Source organism: Rhincodon typus, chromosome 34 (genome assembly GCF_021869965.1).
Source record: "Rhincodon typus isolate 14 chromosome 34, sRhiTyp1.1, whole genome shotgun sequence".
Classification (NCBI taxonomy): Eukaryota; Metazoa; Chordata; class Chondrichthyes; order Orectolobiformes; family Rhincodontidae; genus Rhincodon; species Rhincodon typus.
Genome location: NC_063365.1, coordinates 13,926,001 through 13,949,287, shown reverse-complemented (window position 1 = coordinate 13,949,287; position 23,287 = coordinate 13,926,001). Strand labels below are relative to the sequence as shown.

Here is a 23,287-nt window from a genome sequence, read left to right as displayed (position 1 = left end):
CCTATCCCCTCCTCCCACCTCAAGCCCCACCCCCATCTCCTACCTACTAACCTCATCCCGCTCCCTTGACCTGTCCGTCCTCCCTGGACTGACCTATCTCCTTCCTACCTCCCCACCTACACTCACCTTTACTGGCTCCATGCCCGCCTCTTTGACCTGTCTGTCTCCTCTCCACCTATCTTCTCCTCTATCCATCTTGTATCTGCCTCCCCCTCGGTCCCTATTTATTTCAGAAGCCCCTTCCCCTCCCCCATTTCTGAAGAAGGGTCTAGGCCCGAAACATCAGCCTTCCTGCTCCTCTGATGCTGCTTGGCCTGCTGTGTTCATCCAGCTCTACACCTTGTTATCTATGTTAAATATTGAGCTAGATTTTGCTGTCAAAACGAAGCCAAGGCTAATGGTGCTTATTGTTATTTATGTGCAAATGGCCCAGAAGCCTCTGGGCAGAGATGAGTAGTTTAATGTCAATATCCTAAAATGACTGTCAGAGTTGCAACTCATTGCCCTTAGCCTAATAAACTTGGCAACATACTCTCTGACTTGGCACTGGATGGCCCAAAGTTGCTAAATCTGCACATATACCATCACTGATATTTTCAACTAGAATTTACATCACAAGTATTGTTTTTGAAGGCTACAAACCTCTCTGGTATTGAAAATTACGATTCTAAATATTTGTTCAGGTTAGGAATTGTTTGAAGAGAATCTAAATGATTAATATTTTTAAATGAAATCATATTTAATTTGCTGCTGTTTTATTCCTTCACTGAATTGTTACAGTACACAGGGAGGCCAGTCATCCTATCATGTCTTCATTGGCTTTCTGGATGCGTAATTTACCTTGCATCACTCTCTCACCCTCTCTCTGTATCCCTACATATTATTCCTTTTCAAATCTCTCTTTAATTCTTCAAATGAACCTGCCTCCACCCACTCTAAGGCAATGCATTTCAGATCTTAAACATCACTGTGTGAAAATGTTTCTCTTCATTATTTCTTTTTGCCAATTACCTTAAATCTGTGCCCTCTCATTTTGATCCTTTCACCAATGAGAGGTTTTTATTCCCTAAAAACTTTGTCCAGACCCAAATATTGATAATATGTCACATGAAATCGAAGCTTTCCACTTTGCACTCATCGAGACTGGAACACAAGACAAAATAACTCGAGAAAGGAAATGACAGCTTATACAGCATGAGAGGATGGTGTCAGTTGGTTGGACTATGGTTGGTATGGAGAAGCATCAGGAATTAACAACTATCTCCGTGAACTGATTAAATTCAAACCAGGCCAGTTGACTCTAATTGATCAGGGCATTGCCATGGGAATGCAGAAAGGACTGAATGCCTCCACAACCATTTACTCAGTGAAAAAGTCACGTGTGGACATATTCCTGTGGTTTACAGAGAACAGCGCCCACGGTATGAATAAATGAAACTTCTAGCCTATGCAAATGAATCACACCGCTAAACTTAACTGATAATCTTAAATTTGTTTCTTAGCAGTCAGGACTATTTAGCAAATAATAGCAACCATAGGCCAACCAATCAGCACTTTCTTTTCATACTGTTTAAATTGTTGCTTCCTTTCTAAATTGTTGCTTCCTTTCTAAATGGTTTTATTTCTTGAATATCAGTCCTAATGAGGGAAAAACTTCAAATTCAAGTCTTGCTTTGGCAATGTTGAAGTTCCGTATTGCCTTTAAGTTTATAATATATATTATTACAAAGAGCACGGGTCGCAACACAGATCCCTGGAGAACTCCACTGCAAATGTCCTTCCAGTCGAAAAAATATTCATTAACTGATACTCTTTGCTTCCTATCACTCAATCAATTTTGTAAGCGTGATATTACTGTTCTTTTTATTCTACAGGGAACGACTTTGTTCATAAACCTGTTGTGCAGCACTTCATCAAATATCCGTTGATAGTTTATCTACATCACATCAACAACATTGTCCTCCTCAATCCTCTCCGTTACCTCTTCAAAAATCTCAGCAAATTAGTTAAATATAAATTGCACTAAACAAATCCATGTTGGCTTTCCTTAATTAACCTCCATTTTCCCAAGTAACCATTAATTTTGTCCCAAGTTCTTGTCTCCAGGTGCTTCTCCATCATCAGAGTTAAACAAACTGGCCCGCAGTTGCCATGCTTATCTTTGTATACTTCTGGAACAAATATGTACATATTTCAAATTGGCTCAGATCGATTCTCCCCCACATAAAATGGCTTTCCCTAAATAATTATACTTAATTGTATATAATAATTAATTGTTCCTAGTCCTTTTCCATAGACATCCTAAACCTTTTGATACAATGATCACCATTCCTTAAATTCACTCCTCCTGACACTTGGTCTTTTGGCTCCCTTAATTCCGAACGGTGTGTCCCCTTTTTCATTGGACTGCAAATACACCACCGCAGAAAATATCACTCACCAATCTCTGGGAATTCATGCCCTTTACACCATTACTATCCCATCTACATTCTGACAAATTAAGACTTGCACTGTAATTACTTCATAAATATAACATCACTCTGCCATCTCTTTGAAACCTGTTCCTCTACATTTTCCTTACTAGCTGGTGCGCTATATACTAACCAAGCAATGTAATTTTTGTCTCTTAAGTCTAGGCAAATAAATTCTGCCCTTGACTCCTCCGAATCCTTTCCTCACACCCTCGCTTTGGAAATTGTGTTGTGTTTTGCAAGTGTGGGATCTAGTGTCATCATCTAGCAATATGATTTGCAAATCAAGCCTACTGCACCCTTTCTCAACTCCAATGGTATTGAAACTCCTGGTCCCCCGTTCTTGCACGGAGACATTTCAGCTCGTACTATCAGAAGCTTATTGGTAGAGTTTTGAGCTGAAGTGTGCAGGACAAATCTGACTAACAGCAGACACTTAAATGTCCTGCTTCTCAAGTGTTGTGAGGAAACTGGCACGTCAGCAAGAGGTACTATTGCAGATTGGGACGCTAACCTCACTGACTACATGACAAGTAAAATGATTCCCACTTGCCAGGTGGAAATAGCTGAATTCTAACATATTAACTGCAGAGTAGGTGTAACACACAGACCAGGAAGAAATTGCCTCAACCCAGAATAATAAGAATATTGTGGGCTGGGTTGGTTAATGGATACAAGTGTATAACTATCATTGTGCTAGAACTGCTGTGTAAAATTATTTATATAAGCAAAAAAATGAAGGTTTCTTGTTTGTTTACAACATCCAACTTTCATTTAGGTTATTTTCCTGGAGTCTAATCCTATTAATTTAGTTTAATTGTTAAAACAAAAATGCTGTTTTTTAAAAAAAAGGCTTGGAATTAACCAAATAAGACATTTAATGAAAAATGTTTACCATTGATCCAGCTTGTTCATTATCCATATCCAACTTTAGGACCTGAATCTTACCCGTTTTCACCTTGCAACCTGAAATCCCTATCTCTCAATCGGATCAGGAATTGATCCATAAAGCTTCTGAATACTTCAATTCATGCCCTGATGTGAGCTTTATTACATTACTATAGACAAACCAACAGCTGTATTGGAGTTTTAACAATCTCAGAACTTTGATCGCGAACTGTAAAAGTATATCTCAAAGACATTTACGCAGTGATAAGAAGGTGCGAATTGTAAAAGCATATCTCAAGCCACTTATACAGCGACAAGAATCCCAAAATTCCATGTAGCACTTGTATGCCCTAGCAAATCTCTTGTTTATACATTGGTCTATTTTGGTAGTTGGTTACCATTATCTGTGGTCTGCCATTGTCTGTCAATGACAGTGTTCTGAAGACAGCTGTGATCGTTTTGTCATGTGGTATGACAAGTCAGTACAACAAATGACTTAGTACATGTTGCAGTGGAAAGATCAGTGACATAAAGGCAAGTCTGCTCTCAACCAATATCTGCCATTAGATTAAACAGAATTTTTAGCCTCCAGTATTTTTGTGGGCAATCAATTTCCAATAAATTTGCAACTGGCTTCATCGATAATTCAATTAATGCATCAGTTGTTTTTCCCAAATTGACATCTTCACAATAGATAACTTCCTATCTAAACTGCATTACAAGTATTTCATCAGATAGTAGCTTTGACATATTTGTACGTGAATCCATCGAGAAGACACAACAGAAAGGTTATTAAATCTCTGTGTACCATTCTACTTACAATTGACATGTGAGAAATGCCATCATTCAATTATATTGTAAAACTAAGGAATCTAGAATTAGCAAATCATTTTGGCGATTTGAACAGTAAATTATTTTACTTGATAACTGATGAGAAAATGCTGTAGAAAAATAAATTTACAGTCCTTAGGGCACACATTAACAGAAAACATTCAGATTAATATGATTTGGAACCATTGGAAAAAGGATATCACGTACTTTTGTTTAAAAATAATAAAATAATTGTAAATAAATGCTGAGCTACCTTTCCATATCATGCCACAACATATAACTGGGAAAAGGCAGTTATGAATCACATGGTAATGACCCAAAACATCAGCTTTCCTGCTCCTCTGGTGCTGTCTGGCCTGCTGTGTTCCTCCAGCTCCACACTGTGTTATCTCTGACTCCAGCATCGGCAGTTGTTACCATCTCTGAGTAATGTTATTTATGTTTTGTTTTGTTTTACTGCTGTGTGAACAAGAGCTACAGATGACCACAGTGCTCTCTCCAACTCACTCATTTTTCAGAACTCTGGTTCTTTTCCCAAATGCCCTGTAGGTTACAACACCAGGGACTGATCCCCAGGTACTGCATTCCTAAACAAAGGGTGATTTGTTGAAATAAATCTAACATCAATATTTTGAGGAGATAAATGCATAGACATTCTGCGGACACATTTATGGACCCAGAAGGGGCACTAAATTGACAGCACTTACCTACTCATGAGGTTGCATGATCATATTATCACAAAATAAGTGAATAGCAGCACTGATTTTGCTTTTGATCTGTACCTTTCCTGAAGGGTAATTTGAATAGCAGGTGACGAAGATGGTATCAAAGGCAGCCTGCATCTCTAAACTGGGATGTGCAGCTCAAAAGTAATTCATGAGTTGGCAAGCCAATGAGAAGCTTTAAGCATCTCTCCCATTTCAGATTCAGCACTGAAGGTCCTGGTGGAGGATGCTAGCAGGAAAACAAACATCATCTTCTCGGTAAGGTACAGGAACATATTATGTCAAGCTTCTTGAAAGCCAGGAAGCACAGATGGGAGAACACTTCAATACCAAGAACAGGACCCCTAGGAGATGCCCTCTCTCAAGATGACAGCATGTCTTGTCCTTTACCACTCTCTGATCCAGTGTTCTTATTGTTTCCAACCAACCAGCTAATGCAGATTATACTGGTCAACCAAGAGACAAAGCAGTCTGCAGCCAGGTTCTCAAGGCTCAGAGTGGCTTCATATCATTCACAGGGGAATTACTATATAAAAACCTAAATGGGAAAATGAGCAAGAGAGACACTGACAGAGTAGTCTGTTGTTTGCATTGATGGTGAACATCTTATTCTTATGCCTGTAAGTGAAAGATTCAGGACACAGTAGTATTGCAGAGCAGCCTAATGATGGATGGGAGAAGTTGGTCAAATGGCAGGACTGTTGGTTTGTGGGAGAAGAGGAAGGTATTCTTACGAGAACATGAATGGCGTGCAATGCTCTGGAACCTGTGTGACAGTTCCCTATGTTCCTGCCCATGTCTGGCAGCTGGGAACAAACCCTGGTTTGGTTTTTTTCCCATAATCCCTTTCATCTGGCTTCTGCAACACATCATTGTGTGGTAGCTGCCTGGCTCAGGCTCTCTAACTGTCAGTGTTATCTAGCAGGCAGAAAATCACAATTGACCTATAAGACCAGTTCATGGTTTGTGGCATCTCTGGACTGAATCAGCATGCTTATAGATTACTCAGTTGCTGGTCTGATATGAGTATGGCTCGCATGGTGTCTGCACCAAGTAACTAAACTTAAGTCCTCCTGGGAGGTAGAAGCCAGGTTAAAACAAAGATACAACTGGTCTCCAAGTAGCCATCCTTGTTTCTGCTGGGCTGAATGAAAGAAGGGCATGGGGAATGATGGAAACTTTGAGGAGCAGTGCAGTAAGAAAACACTGCCAGAAAACAGAATATACTTGTTTCAGTCTGTGGCTACAGACCAGCTGACCTTTTAAGGAATGAAGTTATAGAGCCACAGGAAGAACTGCATGCATCCTGCAGTTGGATCCCATTTTGACCAACAGTAACAAATTATATAGGATGGCCTCTGCTTGCTTGCTGCCATGATACTCCTCTTTTGTGTTAACTTTGGGCATGGTGTTCCAGAAGACACATATTTTGCAATCTCTTGTCACATGCTTCTTTATTGTCTTCATTGAAATCCCATGGGGTCAACTGAATGCACACTACTGAGGCATATTTGGAGATGGGTAGGACTTTTAATCAGATGAGAAGGTGTGGGGTGTAAACCCTGCTGCTTTCCTTTTCTGTTTCAATTAAGTCTGCAGTGGGAAACCCATGACAAGCATTCCCTCCTCATCATCCATTGAGGTCTGTAAATAAACAATTGAAATGGTGGGCAGGGCAGTCACCACACAAGAAACGTCATCAGTAAGAATCTGGAAAAGGGGGACTTTTGAGAGCCGCCCTGCCTCTTAATGCTGACGGTAGCCTGCAAAAATCTGCTAGCCCCAGATTAGCTAGAAGCTCTCCAGGAACAGGATTTCCACCCCCAGGGTCCTTGGTCCCCAGGAAGCCCTGTCATTGGGGCCCAAAAGGCATGCCATTCTGATGGTTCTCTCTCCAAAGGAGTGATCCAGAGCATCATTATGGCAAGTCCAAAAGCAATTCTAGCAACATCACCATCTTTTCCCAAAATGTCTGCAGTTAATTAAGGAAAACAATGGATTAGCAGCCCAAAAATGAGCTGTCTAACTCATCAGTTGGATTTGCCAAAATTCAGTCAAACGGCAGAGCTTTCTATGGAGAGGGGCAATGTTTTTGAGACAACAGAAAGAGGCTGCCTAGAAACTAAATATACATGCATTTTTTGTTTTTACACAGGATTACATAATTCCAGAAAGTCAATAGGTTTGAAAGACTAATGGGAAGGCATTTAGTGACCTTGCTTTTAATTAGACACGTACTATTTGAATTTTGCCTTTATAAAATCAAACCTAACAAAAGAAAATAATATTTGAATTAAGTTGACTTCCACAATGCCAGTATATTTATTAGAACTCAAAATTTCCCCAGTTATTACTATGTACCCAGGACTAGACTTTGATATGCACTGGCAGTATCTGAAATTAGTAGACCTACAGTTATTGTTTGATGAGTCAACAATACACAATGCAACAGTTTTAATTTCAATTCTTAAATATAAAATTAATTATAAAAAATGAGGTTGTAAAGCTGAGAACATGTTGCTTAGCTGGAATCAGAACAAAGCGCTGGTAGAACTAAGCAAGTCAGGCAGTATCTGTGGAGACAGAAGTCCAACATGATTTCTTCAGAACTTCACTTTGCTCTATTTTTCTCTTTCCACAGTTGCTGCCAGACCTGCTGAGTTTTTCTAATATTTTGTTTATATTTCAAATTTCTAGCATAAGAAGTACTTTGCTTTGATTTGATCATTTAGTTGGGGCATTGCTAACACAACATTGAGCAGCCTCAGTACTTGGTAAAATTTTTCGGCACGGACAGAACTGTAGAAATCTTCAGAACATCCATAATTCACATAACTATTGTAGAGAAAAGTATGCTACACAATCTCAATTACAATTGATAAATAATTTCAATTTAAAAGGAAGTCACACATCTTTAAGGCACAGAAAATATAACTATTAGTCAAGTATTCCAGAGTTAATGACTACATTATACTCTTCACAGTGAAACTGCATGCATGAAAATTAATCATGACAAATTAGCTATAGACAATATAGGGTCATTGCCAATTAAAACTAATAACAGAATTGATGTATAGATTACTCCAAGCTAGACATAGCAATACATCTACAAATGTAGCAATGCCAGAAATGCATTGCTGGAAAAGAGTGGCAATAACGGAGAAAATTACCTATAATTTAGAGGCAAAGAAAACTATTTTGTCTTTATTTTAAATAAATAGTGATCTATTGTATCAAGTTAACTGCATTTGTTTAGATCTCATTTTTCAAAAGCCTTTAATGATTACCTCATTTTTGTTGTAGCTTTTCTTACCTTTGTGATCAGTGCCATCTCGACTTCCTTGAGGCAATGGGGTATATTGTTGAAAACCTGATGAACTGGAGCCAAAATCAGTGGAGGTCTGCATGGAAAATAATAATACCGATATAAAGCCTGAAAGCAAAAATGCAAAACAAAAACACTTTCTTTCTTTCGACAGAATAAGCAGAGTTCTGTCATAATAAGTCCCTCCAAATAGGAACCTTCCAACATCATAACCACATTCAAAGACACACGTTGCAGGGATAGGTTTCAGCAATGCAGATTTCTTCTGCACTCTCCATAACATTTTATGAAAAAGTATGTCACACAAATCTTAGATATAGACATTTTGACAGGTAGGTTATCATGGAAGAAAATCAACTTGTTGGTGTAGAGAATCAGAGTATCATTGAATGACAAAGAAGTATAGGGAGCCATATGACTTTCTGCATTCACTATTAATATCTGAATTAAGAAATGTTCACATTTCAGTATTTAACGTTTATTCCAAAACAACTAATTAACACGTTCACTGCTATTTTGCCAGATGAAAACTTTGAGGTGACTAAGAGACAAGTGAAATAGGATCCATATCTTCTTCACACTGTGTCAGCTCAACAGTATTAAGCAATATACTTTTGCAGTAGTTTATTGTTTGGGAACATGATTCAAAAATGAAAGAAACATGACTTTTAGTTTTTTGATCTGTAATTTTTTTAAACACTGATCAGAAAGTCATTCTAAGCAGTGAACTAAATTCAGCTTTTCCAAAGAAGCACATGATTTAAGTTAAATGACTTGATCTCTCCTGGGGAGATGCAAGTCAAAACAAACTGGACTGAGATCTCTTGTGACTACAAGGATAAGACGAGACTACTGAACTCCAGGCTAACAGCAAGCTCCCTCTGTGGATTATGTCCAAACCGTAGAAACATTTTTTTCCCTTTGAAAACACAAGGACATAGGATGAAATGCCACTGGTGTGCCCGAATGAGATTGAATGTTCTTAGCTGGACCATCTGGGTTCGATCATTTGCATGCTATGAAGGTCAAAGGACTACCTCTTAGTTATCTTTGTGTTGCAGGTAATAGAAGACCCTCTCTCATTTATAGTGCTTCAAGGCAAACAAAAGTAAACAGGTGAACAGAAGGACTCTGTTGCAATCTAAATGGCGATATTCAATCAAACCACTGAGTGTCAGAATGCAAAACTAAGAATCCAGAAACCACTTGTTCAATTATCTGTGTCAATGCTACTGGCAACCTGCACTCAGTAGCTACTAGGTTCAATGATCCACTCGTTGGGAACAATTCAAAGACTAATCCATATATCTTTTTGTTCAAATTTCATCTTTCTGGACTCACTTTTTTAATTTTTAATCAGTCTGTTGTTGTGTTACATTAACATTTCTTCATGTGTGTGAATTAATAAACTCATTCTTCCTGATAATTTAAGGAAGCCTAGTTTAATGGGCTCCTTTCAAAACATGTGTAAATTTGGGTCTGGGTAAAAAGTTCCACAATGGAAGGTATCCTTTCTAAATTAACCTTGTTGCAACCAACTGAGGTGGTGAATTACTGGGGAACTTCACCCAGGGTCTGGTCATTACGTGACCAATGTTACAAGTTCTTGGGAATTCAACCAAGTGTTTTCTCATCTCAGGTCAAATCATTTCTTGATCCAAATCCCACTGTGTTTACAAGCTTAGTTTAGGCTACAACAGAGCAGTACTTTCAGTTCCTGGCCTCGGTTACAAATGCAAGGTTCTACATGCAGTGGGAAGAAGAGAAAGAAGTTTCATAAAGGCAAAAGGCTATAACTAGTGAGGTCAACCAAGTGGAGAAGGCTACTGTCATCATCAAGCTACCAGGCAAAATTGGGGATGGTTTCTGGTTACAGGGATGCATCCTGTGATAACCTAAAATACTCTGGAAGATTTGCCTCGATAAAGCTTGGGGAACAAATCACCAAAGTAGGCCTTATTGCTGGTAGCTGATTTTAGAATGTTCTGAAAAAGGACAGAAGAGTCTTTTTGACATTCAATCAACATTATAAGTTGGCAAAGTGGGAGATATAACTCATTGCATGCTAGGAGAAGCTGTGGCCTTTTTGTTATTGTCACATTCTGATATTATAGACTTAAAGTATAAACTTGATATGGACACATTCCTTGAAACCAAGATAGAGTTAAGAGGTTGGGTGACCTTTTCTTTCCTGCCAGTAGACAAGTAACTTTAAGATGCCCTAAAGTAATCTTATGTCTGGATGCATCCAGATAAAATGGTTAAAATGCAAATGCCCTTTATGGACATAACTTCAAGAAGTTGTTAAAATACACAACATTTCCTGTAGTTTATGGCAACATTTCTCAAATTGATTAAATTGATTTCACAATACTGTTTGCAGATTCTTTGACTCCAAATTTGAAATCCAGAGAATGGATGTGGAATTTCCCATTTTATCAGAACGGTATGTCTATTGTTTGACACCGGTTTAGCCACCACACGCTATTTGAGAGGACAAAGGAAAGGAGATGCTACGATCACACGTCTGAAAAATAGGCTTCTGAAAATGAGATGTAAAATGAAACACTTTTTGAGCACAAGAAGAAAAGCACCTCAACAAGTAAAGGAACAAAACCTGTCCTGAGAAACACCACACGATGGAGATTCAGGTTGGCCTTGACTCTTTCCTGAGAAACCCGACTTGAGTTTGCTACAATATTCTATATTACACCTTGACTAGAGTGGAACAATAGAAATCTCTTACAGTGAACAGTAAACAACAGCAAATCCATCTTCTTAAAACCTCAAGATTTTTTTCTCAAGTAAACTAAAAGATGGATAACTGACCTGCATCATTTCCAAGAATCCATGTGAGGTAAAACAAATGTGATAAAGAATCTTGACCTCTTAAAACCTACATGTACGCAACTTCTGTAATCACAACCTTTTGCTGAGTTGCGCATTTCTTGGCACGTGATCTGTGTTTGCGTGTTGACAAACGAACATTTATCCTTCTATTAAAACTTACAAGAAGCTTGTCATTATTGACCCACACTTATAGCAGTTGGGGGTTAAAATATTTTTAAAAAACATGCAAACTTTGGTCAGTAGTGGTGTGAAAAGAAGGGAGCTGTCCCTATCACCTCTCTCCTCTCCATTATTCTATCAAGACTGTAATTCCATACAAGAAACAGTATAACGCAGGAATGGGCCTTTTAGCTCACCATGACTGCGCCAATTCACAGTGCCTTTCTAAACCAAAAAAATTTTGCCTCTACAAGTTCTGCATCCCTCTATTCCCTACCAATTCATACATTAGTCAAGATGCCTCTTAAACATTGCTGCTGTATCTGCCTTCACCACCTCCTCTGGATGTGCATTCCAGGCACTTACCATCTTCTGTGTAAAAAACGTACCTCTCACATCTCCTTTAAACTCTCCCCTTCTTACCTTAAACCCATGTGCCCTAGTAATTGACATTTCTACCCTGGGAAAAATACTCTGAATATCCATGCCTAGCATAATTTTGGAAACTTCCATCAGGTTGTTTCTCATTCTCCAACATCCAAGTGAAAACAAACCAAGTTCATCCAATCTTTACTCATAGCTAATACTCTCCAAACTAAGTAACATCCTGGCATCTCTGTGCCCTCTCCAAAGCCTCCACATCCTTCTGGTAGTGTGGCAACTAAGACTGTACACAATATTCCAAATGTGATCTCACTAAAGTTCTATATAGCTCCAACATGACTCAATTTTTATACTCTATGAAGGCAAGCATGCTGTATGCCTTCTAAATTACCTTATCCACTTGCATTGCCACTTTCAGGGAACTGTGTACTGGTACACCTAGATTCCTCTGTATGTTAATGCTTCTGAGGGTTCTGCCATTTACTGTATACAGCCCTTCTGCATTAGATCTTCCAAAATGCATCACTTCACATTTGTCTGGATTAAATTCCAAGTCTCCAGCCTATCGATATCCTGCAGTATCCTTTGGCCATCCTCATCACTATCCACAATTTCCCCAATCTTTGTGTCAATCACAAACGTACTCATCAGACCACCTACATTCTCCTCCTAATCATTTATATATATATATTACAAAAGACAGGGATCACAGCACCAGTCCCCGTGGAACATCACAGGTCACAGATCTCCAATCAGAAAATCACTCTGCCTCCACTACTCCCTATCTTCTATGACTAAGCCAGTTCTGTATCCATCTTACTAGTTCACTGCAGTTCCCATATGACTTCAGCTTTTTCTATTAGCTTGCTGAAGGCCTTACTAAAGTCAATATAGACAACATCTACTGCTCTGCCCTCATCAATCACCTGTTCCACTTCCTCAAAAATCTCAAACAAGTTTGTGAGTACTGAGTAAGATTCAATTGTGCAGCATACTATAATGTACACGTATGTGGTTGGAGTTATCAATTGTGTTACAAATGAGACTGATCATTTCTGTAGTTTAGAGAACTAACTGAGGATTATATTTAGAACACAACACTTCTATTTTGTTTATTACAGTAAACATGCTATAATTTGAAAGCTTCTTGTTCCTTTAAGTTGGTCACTGGGATTTTAAATATCTTTCAAAGGTCTCAATCTCTATAGAAATCGTTAACATCTCCTATTTCCTGCTCTCAATCTCTTAAACCTGTTACACCTTCTTCCCAATACAAAGCTAAGTTTATAATGTTTGTTTACTTCGAATCTCTATCCATGTGACATGCCACCTTGATACAGGAAGGTACTAATCTCCAGTTCAAAGATTAATTTAAAAGAAAATTAATCTCACATTCCGCAGTTGTAAGAGATTTACACACACAGTGCACAAAGCAGCACTAAACTGGATTAAAATCAAATTTCCTGTCCTATGGGAAGTAACCACAACATTTCCTAGAAGTCAGAAAATTTAATTTTAACGCATGTGGTTTCATGAGCTGAAGCTTCACTGCTCAAATACAACCAGGGAGAGAAAAAACGGAATTCAATTATTATGTTTCTACCTCCAAAAGGAAACCAACCCTTTACCCCCCTCATTCAGAAATGACTTTCCATGTAAAGGGAGATGATGGTCACCATAGGAAAACTAATTCAGAACCCCAGGCAAATGTTCAGGGGAACATGGGTTCGAACCTCACAATGGCAGAAGGGGAAATTTGAATTCATTAAAATCTGGAATTAATAACTGGTGATGGAATCAAGAGGAAAAATCCTATTTGACCTCACCTAGTGACTTGTCACAGCCATGACAGTACGCGCAGAGTGACAACTGTAAAATCTTTGTGAAAACAAAGTCTGCCGATTGTGCTGTGTGGCACTATTACTGTACTAAATGGGACAAATTCAAACAGATCTAGCAACCAAAATGGGCACAACTGGCATAAAGGATGGTTGTCTCAGTCTGAGGATGTTTCTGCAGGTGTTTCTCATGGAGTTTCCTAGGCCCAACCATCTTCAGCTGCTTCATCAATGGCATTCCCTCCATTATAAGGTTAGAAAATGGGGATATTCACTGGTGACCGCAAAATGTTCAGCACCATTTGTCACATTTCAGATACTAAACAGTCCATGTCAAAATACGTAAGACCTCGAAAATGTCCAGCTGTGGCCTGTTGTGGTAAGTAGCATTCACACAAGTGCCACACAATTATCATCTCTAAGAAGATAAATCTAACCATCCATCCTTGATATTTAATGGTGTTATCATTACTGAATCCCTTCGCATTGCCATACAATTGGCCATTAACTGAGCTAGTCCAGCCTCTCAAATACTGTAGCTACAACAGCAGGTCAGAGGTTAGGGTTACTATGACAGGTAATGTATATATAATATCCTCATCTGAATTAATAAATAGTAATCTAAATATGTCAACTTGAATGCGAGTAATATAGTGCATAATCTATACAGATCACATTTCAAAATTATACCAATACCACATCTCATAACGTTAGTCATATTCATTGGTGTATCTACAACTTATGTCACAAAATCACGTAACAGGTTTTCACAGGCCACAGGTTAATAATAAAGGTTATTCTCAAGTTGTCACCTTTCTGGGGACTGTGTCAGATTTTTGAAGCTGTTAGTTAGTTTCTGCCAGGTTTCTAAATTGGCATGCAAGATCTTATGAAGCACCTTGTAATTCTTTTGTTCAAAGTAAGGTGCCACATAAGCTAAGTTGCTGAACCTATTTCCTTTGTGTTATATGTCAAAGCTGCCTTTCTTCACAATAGTTATTTATTTCAGGAAATATTAATTTCTGGAACAATGGTTCGTCAGATTAAAGTAATAATTCAATGTGTTTAGCTCAAGTATTCATCAATTCCCTATTTTGATTTGCAGTTATTTAATTGAGTTTTGAAGTATACAGTTGGCAGATGGTGTTCCAGTTTCAGTTTTGACTACCATTTGCACACAGTCTTCTCTCAGAAATGAATTTACCAATCTTAGCTAAATAGCCTGGAGTCAAAGTACTTATCCCACATTACTGAGATGAGCAAAGAGTGGTAGAATCATAAAGTCATAGAATCATATTGCATGGAAACAGACCCTTTGGTCCAACCAGTCCCAAACTAAATTAGTCCTACCCACCTACTCTTGGCCCATATTCCTTCAAACCTTTCTTAATACATGTACTAATCCAAGTATCTTCTAAATGTTGTAACTGTGTCCACATCCACCACTTCCTCAGGAAGTTCATCCACAAGCAAACCACCCTCTGTGTAAAACATTTGCCTTTCATGTCTTTTTTAAATCGCTCTCCTTTCACTTTAAAAATGTGCCCCCTAGTATTGAAATCCCCCATCCTAGGGAAAAGACATTAACCCTATATAAATGCTTCATGATTTTATAAACCTCTGTAAGGTCACCTCTCAACCTCCTATGCTCCAGTGAAAAAGCGTTCTAACCTATCCAGCCTTTCTTTATAACCCAAACGTTCCATACCTGGCAACATCCTGGTATATCTGTTCTGAGCCCTCACTCACTCAATAATATCCATCCTATAACAGGGCAAACAGAATTGAACACAGTACTCCATAAGAGTCCTCACCAATGTCCCACTGGACTCTACCCTAGTCTCAGGTCATCCGGTATTGATACTGTCATCTATTCACTTGTTACCTATAGGTTTAACTATCCTAACACAGTCCCAGTCGGCCTCCCACATTCAACCTCCCTGTAATCTTGAGGTCATTTTGAGGCTCGTGTGTTCCCACCTCCACTGTTCACACTGGCCTTCAAGATTCTGGGTTAAGTACCACCAATATTTTAAAATTTTGATTCCAGGTTTCAAAATTCCTATCTACCTCTGTAATTCCTACCCACCTCACAACCCTCCCCATTTTTGTAACCACCTCTAGTCTCACAACATCCCCCCCACCTATTTCTTCAGTTACCAAGGCCACAAGCTCTGGAACCATCCCTAAACAATTTCCCAATTTAAGATAATCATCACAACTTCCCTCTCTGTCCCAGATTTTAGTCGCCTGACCTAAGATCTTCATGTGGTCCTGTGTCAACTGTTGCTTGCTAAAACTTCTGTGAACTGCCTTAGAATATTCTACTATGTGAAAGGTCCTATATAAATTCAAGTTGCTGTTCTTGTTTTGCAAGTACATCACTGTTCCTGCGTCATCACTGGAGCATAAGCTGTAACTCCTTAACAGCATTGTGGGAACACCTTCACTCTGCACACTGGAATGGTTCAGGAAGTTCAACATCATCTTTTACACTGGGCATGTGCAATATTTGCTGAAACCTCTGAAGTTTTAAAATGACTAAATACCATTACTAATAGCAAATATACAGATATCTGTAAATGAGATTACTCCAAACCCACAAATACTTGCTCCTTAGAATGTCAATCATCAATTTTTGGGAAAGGTGGTGATATATGTAGAATCAGGAATAGGCCATTCGCTCTTCAGAGTCCAAGAGTGGACTTGAGTTAGGGATCATAATTATTTTCTGAAATATTATTTGATTGGCATGAATACATGAGTGCATTAATGCAGTTCCAACATAGTAAAAGTGAGATTAATTTACATCAGATTTTATTCATTTAAATTTGCTGTGGGACGCACTTAGACTTGGGGCAGTGGCTACAGAGGCTCAGCGGATCTAGGTTGCAGTCTAAGACCCCCCTACATAGTAAACTGGAAACCATGTAAAATGCTGTATGCATCAGAGAATGTTTGACGTGAAATATGAACTCATTCTGTAAATATAAACTGTCATGGCATGTGTAGTGAGGCATGTCATGTACTGTATTGAGAGAAACTGATCTGTATTGCACTTCACACTTTATGTAAGGTACTTTTATAAGTACTTTTCTTTGAATAAAGAAATTTTGGGGAAGAAGTAGCAATCAAAATAGACATCACAGAGTATTATTCCACAGAAATAATCACAGAAATAGTGTAACCAAGCACAAAATAAAAATATATACTTCTTTAAAAAAAAATACCATGCTATGTTGGAAAGGTAGTCATGCATATTTTTCATCACTAAAAATAATACTTTTGTTCCACTTCATTGTGCGAAAAGGCCAGTATATTCAACAAAATCAAGGTTTTGACAACAACTTTGTGCAATTGTGTAGTTTTCAGATATAAAATGCTTGAAATCTAAGAGAACATAATTCAAGAATTGGCTAAGTGCTTGGCTTTTAAAGGCAGGGAGAGATATGACAATATATGACTTAAACAAAGGTTTCAGGAGGGACTTCCCTATCTCTGAAATTATACCTGCTGGAAGTGATTAGTAAATTCTGGTACCTCAGATCCATGCTGGGATACAATCTGTCCATTGATGCAGAGCTCAAAGGGAAAGCAATAACTATCTTTGGTCAACTCTCAAAATACTTATTGGATATCAAGCATACGACCAAAATGATGCTGCATAAGCCATGTGTACTCAGTACCTTCTTACATTGATTGATTGTCACGTGTACCGGAGTGCAGTGAAAAGCTTTGCAGATCATAGTAAGCAAGGATGTACAGATCCAAGGTTGTAAGAATGAATTAGACAGAGGCATACAGGCTACATTGCACAGGGCGTGCACTGGGTTAGATCAACATTAGCAAGATCAGCATTATTTGAGGCTAGAGAGTCCATTCATCAGCCTAATAACGGCCGGGAAGAAGCTGTTCCTGAAGCTGCTGGTACTTGTGTTCAAGCTTAATTGCTGTGAAACATTGGTGACTTACAGCTACCATGAAATTATGATCAATAATTACCACCTTTGATGTCCGTGACAAGACAAAGTCATGATTTTTTTTGCTACTCTTCTCCCAAAGGCATAGCCCCCGAGTATATTGGCACTAATCAAACAGAGGCAGCTTCAATGGATCATGCACATCCACAGGACAGAAGATAGTTGGGTACCCAAGGATCTTCTGTATAGTAAAGTAACTAGTTAACGAGTGGGTACCCAAAGCTCCATTTCAACAGTACTTGCAAGTGTGACATGAAAGTTCTGGACATACCCATCTCAACTGGAAGTCATAAGTTTGTGAAAGAGAGAATGACAACACCTCCTAGGGGCTGGTGAGAAGGAGAACACAGCCAACACCAAATATAATTCTCAATATCACTTGGCAACTTTGTGAGCAGTACTTGTGACAGAACGTGTGTCAGAAATTAGCCTTCACAGCCACCAGCAAAAATGCACCTGTTGAAGACATCTCACCTATTTAAGCCATCTCACCTTTATGTCTGTCATCTTTCAGACATTGAAACATGCCAACATCAGTCATGACATTTTTTAAACAAAAGGTTCAGACTGAAAGGACAGTCTTTGAGTCCCCTAAACTTAAAAATGCTCAAGTTTTCTGTGTAATATTTAATGTGCAAAACTTCTTTTCAGTGGCTCCATATTATGCTATTATAAATGAGTTACAAATCCACAAACATGTTTCCATGTTTACAATAAATGAGTGATAACAGACACATCAAAGTATTATCTGAAAAAGATTGTGGGCTATATTAGCACAGAGGTACTAGTTGTGCGTCAACAGAAAATTACAACAAATATGTTCAATCTCAATGCCCCAAATGTGTGGAATCCTTCAATATCTATAGCAGCCATCTATAACAAGACTGCTGGGCCCAAAATCTTGGTTTAAGATCCCTCATGAAAACTGGGCTATTGCAACCAGGAAAGGTGTTGGCTTGCTCCATTAAGATCTTCCAGGCACTAGTGCAGCCTACAAGTTGTCCCCATCAAAAAGGAAATCTTGCATTTCAGGTTGGTGAGGCAAACAGCCTGATATTCTGAAATAGGTAAGCAGCTGCATTGCTAACCTTATTGAGCTAAGACCCAATAACTAATTTTGGGTCAGCATTTGGCTTCTGATTGCTGAGCAGGGCTGGTTCTGGGCTGAAAACCAGGTTTACATTCAACTTCTACAACCTAGACTTGCCAACTTTCGAAATAGATATCCATTTTGTACACACTTCACTCAAGTCTGAAAAGTCATCTTTGTTTTGGGTTGAAATTTTCTTTTAACCCTACATCGTGGAGCACTTCTGCAGAGCTCTTAGGAGTTGGAAATAAAGGCAGGTATCTACACAAATGATCTGTGTCAGCAACTTGAGGACTGCTCCTCAGTATTGTTCATCCAGCACAGCGACATAATTCGCTGAGGATTTGGGCCTCTCATCAGCAGATTTTTTTTTCATGGGATATGAACTTTCTTGGTTGGTCCAGCATTTCCCTAATTGCCCTTGAGAAGGTGATGAGCTGCCTTCTGAACCACTGGGGTCCATTTGGTGTAGCCTACCCAAAGTGCTATTAGAGAATGAGTTCCAGGATTTTGTCCAAGCTGCCACTCATCAGCTCAAACTTTGATATTATCCAGGTCTTGCTCCATTTGGACAGAGACTGCTTCAGCGTCTGAGGAGTCCAGGATGGTGCTGAATATTGTGCAGTCATCAGTCAAGATCCCCACTTCTGATCTTATGAGGGAGATTGATGGTCACTGATGAAGCAGCTGAAGATGATTGAGTTTAGGACACCAACCTGTGAAACTCCTGTAAAGCTGAGATTATTGACTGTCTCCCTTTGTGCTAGGAATGGCTCTAAACAGCAGGGAGCTTCCCCCTCACTCCCACTGACTTGAGTTTTGCTTGGTTTCCTTGATGACATACTTGGTCAAATGTGGCTCTGATGACAAGAGCAGTTACTTTCACTTCAGCTCTTTTTCCTACATTGAACCAAGGCTGTAACGATGTCAGGAGCTGGGGGGTCCTGGCAAAACCCAAACTGAGTATAAGTGAGCAGGCTATTGCTGGTGAGGTGAGGCCAAGTATGTTTTTCTCCCTTGTTGGCTTCTTCACCACCTGCTGCAAACTCAGTCTTACAGCTATGTCCTGTAGGACTTAACAGCTTGGTCAGTAGTAGTCCTGCTGAGCCTTTCATGTTGATGGTCATCAAGTCCACCATTCAGAGGACATTCTGTGCCCATACTACTCTCAGTGCTTCCTCCATGTGGCGTTCAACTTCAAGGAGCATTGATTCATCAATTGAGGATGGGTGTAATCTGTGGTAATTAGATGCCCTTGCCCAAATTTGGCCTGATGCCATGAGACTTAGTGAGGTCCAGAATCAACATTGAGAACTGCAAAGCTGCTGTCTCTATACCACTGTGGCATCACCTCTGCTGGTCTGACTTGTTTTTAAACAATATTCAGTTCCTCTATCCTTCCTGCCAACGTGCATATCCTCACATTTTCCCACATTATATTCCAACTGCCAGTTTTTTCCCACGCACTTCACCTGTTCATATCCCTTTGTAGACTCTTTGTGTCATCTTCATCATTTGCCTTCCCATCTATTGGTGCATCATCTGTGAACTTGGCAATAGTACATTCACTTTCCTTTTCCAAGTCAATCATGTATTTTGTAAATAGTTATGGCCTCAGCACTGATCCCTGAGCCAATCCATTTGTTACAGGTTTCCATTCTGAAAATGCCCCCTTTATCCCAACTCTCTGTTCATACTAACATATTACCCACACCACATCTTATTAAGTAACCTTATTATTATTGAATGCCTCTTAGAACACCCATATATCACATCTATTGCTTTCCCTTTCCCTATCCTGCTTGTTATTTGCTCAAAGAATGCTAATCCATTTATCCATCACGAAGTCATACTGACTCTGTTTGATTATATTTTTTTTCCTAATGAATTTCTAACACATTGAAGCTCTGTGTAGGTTCCCTGCAGAGAGAGGATTATAGTTCAATTCAGCACAACTTCAATGGCCAGGTGAATCAACCTAAAGTTGTTCCCAATACGATAGTCTGTGCTTTTATAAGCACTAAGTGTTACGAACCAACCAAAACCCCTCAACCTAATCAGAAGATGGGTCTAGACCCTAATAGTTTTCTTTTAAACTAAACGTAAGATGTTGCATTCCAGATGCAATTCGACTGATCAAACTACCAATTTATAGCAAAATGCACTTTATTCATCCATTATATTTAAATTACAACAAAAGAAACAAGGGATTGGAATAACTTAACTCTCTTGGAAAACTTAGCAGAATAGATTTAGTAACTATTACTAAATAACTATTCCAATATCTAACATCCCATAAACATATCCTTGGCAAAAGGCAAATTCAGAAAACAGATTGTCCCACATACAACTCCTGTAGCATGCAGAGAAACCCCAGCTTATGGCTGTAACCAAGAGGGAGACAAAAAAAACTTCCACTTTTTCAAGACCCAACAGCAACTGCTGAAAGCTAAACCTAAAATCCCTGGATCTGTGGGAGCTCGATCACACCCATTCAGGCTGCTTCTATTGTTCCAACCTTTTAAGGAAAAACCCAAAGATTCACAAGTTGTTTATGTTCTCATAGACTGCTCAGCAACTGTCCCCCTATCTCTGTTTAAAAGAAACCAGGACAAAATAACCCCTTAAAACCACAGCATCATTACATAAGGAAGGGGACAGTCAGGTACAAAGAAAAAGCGAACCAACAATGGTGTGTTGTTAGCTATTGAAAAACTCTTATGGTCCTGGCTTTTCTCTGAATAGGACATGGAAAAGCTGATGTTTTACCCAGAAATGGAGAGTTGACAATTATACATATGTGAAGCCACTAGAATTCAATTGTTGCAGAAAAGAAAACTGAACGTAAATATGATGCAAAAACACTAATTTTAAAAATTCCACAAAGAAATGTAACTAAAAGAAATTTAACTTACTCAGTTTTGATGGAGTTGCAGCTTTGTGTAATGATCATTACTAAGGGCCGTTTTCGGCTGCACATTGTTTTCATGTTTGTAGTTTCCTGAGGGCTGAGATCTCTGTCAGCTTTCTCTTAGGCAGTTTAAATTTCTGAATCTCATAGGTTACCATATCTGTAAACCTTCATGATCACCCAATTCCCAAGGATCCTTTCAGCATTGCTCCATACTTATAATGTGGTGAATGACTGCATTTGTAATCAGACCTATTGTGAAGAATTCAAGTGCCATGTAGCTAGAAAGAATAGAGGACTTTGGGAAAACTCATCTTTTCAATGCCATTTTTCAAACTTTGTATTCATCACAAACAAGAAGTCAGTGCAAGATGTATATGACAATAGTTAGTCAGTTGCAAAATCTTAAAGAGTTTCTTTATAAATCACAAATAATAAAAGACACAGTCAGGGTTACTATTCTCATTTCTGTTTTCAATAATGTGACCCACTTTTACAACTTCCCCTTTCATAGAATTTGAAGGGACTGCGTTGTTGAACTGTGACTTTGGAGGAGATGATATTAACAGGGACCTGTCTGCAATGACATGAATTATTTCCTTCGCAGCAACGTTCTAACATGGTACTACTGGCAAACATAGACTGAAGAATGAAGCCAGTAACCTTTTATAATGAGGTCAAAAGTCACACACAGTCTAAAAATGACATTTCAAAACATACAATCACAGAGTCATACAGCACGGAAACAGACCCTTTGGTCCATGCTGAGCATAATCCCAAACTAAACTAGTCCCACCTGCCTGCTCCTGGCGCATATCTCTCCAAACCTTTCTGATTCATGTACTTATTCAAATGTCTTTTGAATGTTGCAATTGTGCCCACACCCACCACTTCCTCAGGAAGTTCATTCCACACGTGAATCACCTTCTGTGTAAAATATCCTCTCATGTCTTTTTTAAATTTCTCTCCTCCCTCTGGAAGTGTAGTGTATGAAGCATTCGCATACTGTGCCATTAAATTTGAAGATGAAGATTCTAACATAATTTCCTTGCGTAATGGCTACCTATCCTTGGCTGAGCATCAAGAGCCATCAAATATCAGTAAAGGATGCTGCTCTTATGGCGAAAGGGTCAAAAGGGAAAATCAATTCACTTCTGGCAGCGCACTTGATGTGGAGTGGTTGAAGACAACCAGTAAAGAAGTCTGAAATAAAACAGAAAAGGCCAAAGAAACCTAGCAAGTTTGGCAGTATCTGTGGATCATCTTTATTTCTTTCTCTAGACTTGCTGAGTTTCTCCAGCATTTTATGTTTTTAGTTCAGATTTCCAACATCTGCCACACTGTCCCTCTAGCACTGAAGATGTTTGCAAAGATGCTGAATAGGGTTCATGACTTGTAGGAAGGGGCAGAGTGTAATGTGTTCAAATTTGCTGATAACACACAAAATAGGTGGGTGGGCGTGTTGTGATGAGGATATAAACATCTGCAAAAGGATACAGGTAGGTTGGTGTTTGGGCAAAATCTTGGCAGTTGGAGTGTAATGTAGGAAAGTGTGAGATCATGCACTTTGGTAGGAAGAATCAAAAGGTAGACTATTATTGACATGGGGAGAAATACTGAAATAAAATGCAGTGCAGAGAGATCTGAGCATTCTTGTGCATTAAATACAAAAACTAGCATGTGGGTACAATGGGTACTTAAGGAGGAAAATGGAATTCTGGCCTTCATTGCTTGAGGTTGGAGATTAAAAGTAGAGAAGTCTTGTTACAACTGTACAAGGTGTTGGACAGGGTACAATTATCATTCTCATATTTAAAAAAGGATATACTGGCATT

The 23,287-nt window shown here is 38.9% G+C and overlaps 1 protein-coding gene across 2 annotated transcripts in view; it reads right to left on the bottom strand.

The window, feature by feature from the left end:
• Positions 1-23,287, bottom strand: part of lrmda (leucine rich melanocyte differentiation associated) — a 795,236-nt gene that overhangs the window by 69,320 nt on the left and 702,629 nt on the right. For both annotated transcript variants that reach the window (XM_048616297.1, XM_048616298.1), the window contains one exon: positions 8,229-8,316. In XM_048616297.1, coding sequence (XP_048472254.1) covers positions 8,229-8,316 — 88 coding nt within the window. The remainder of the gene's footprint in view (positions 1-8,228; positions 8,317-23,287) is intronic.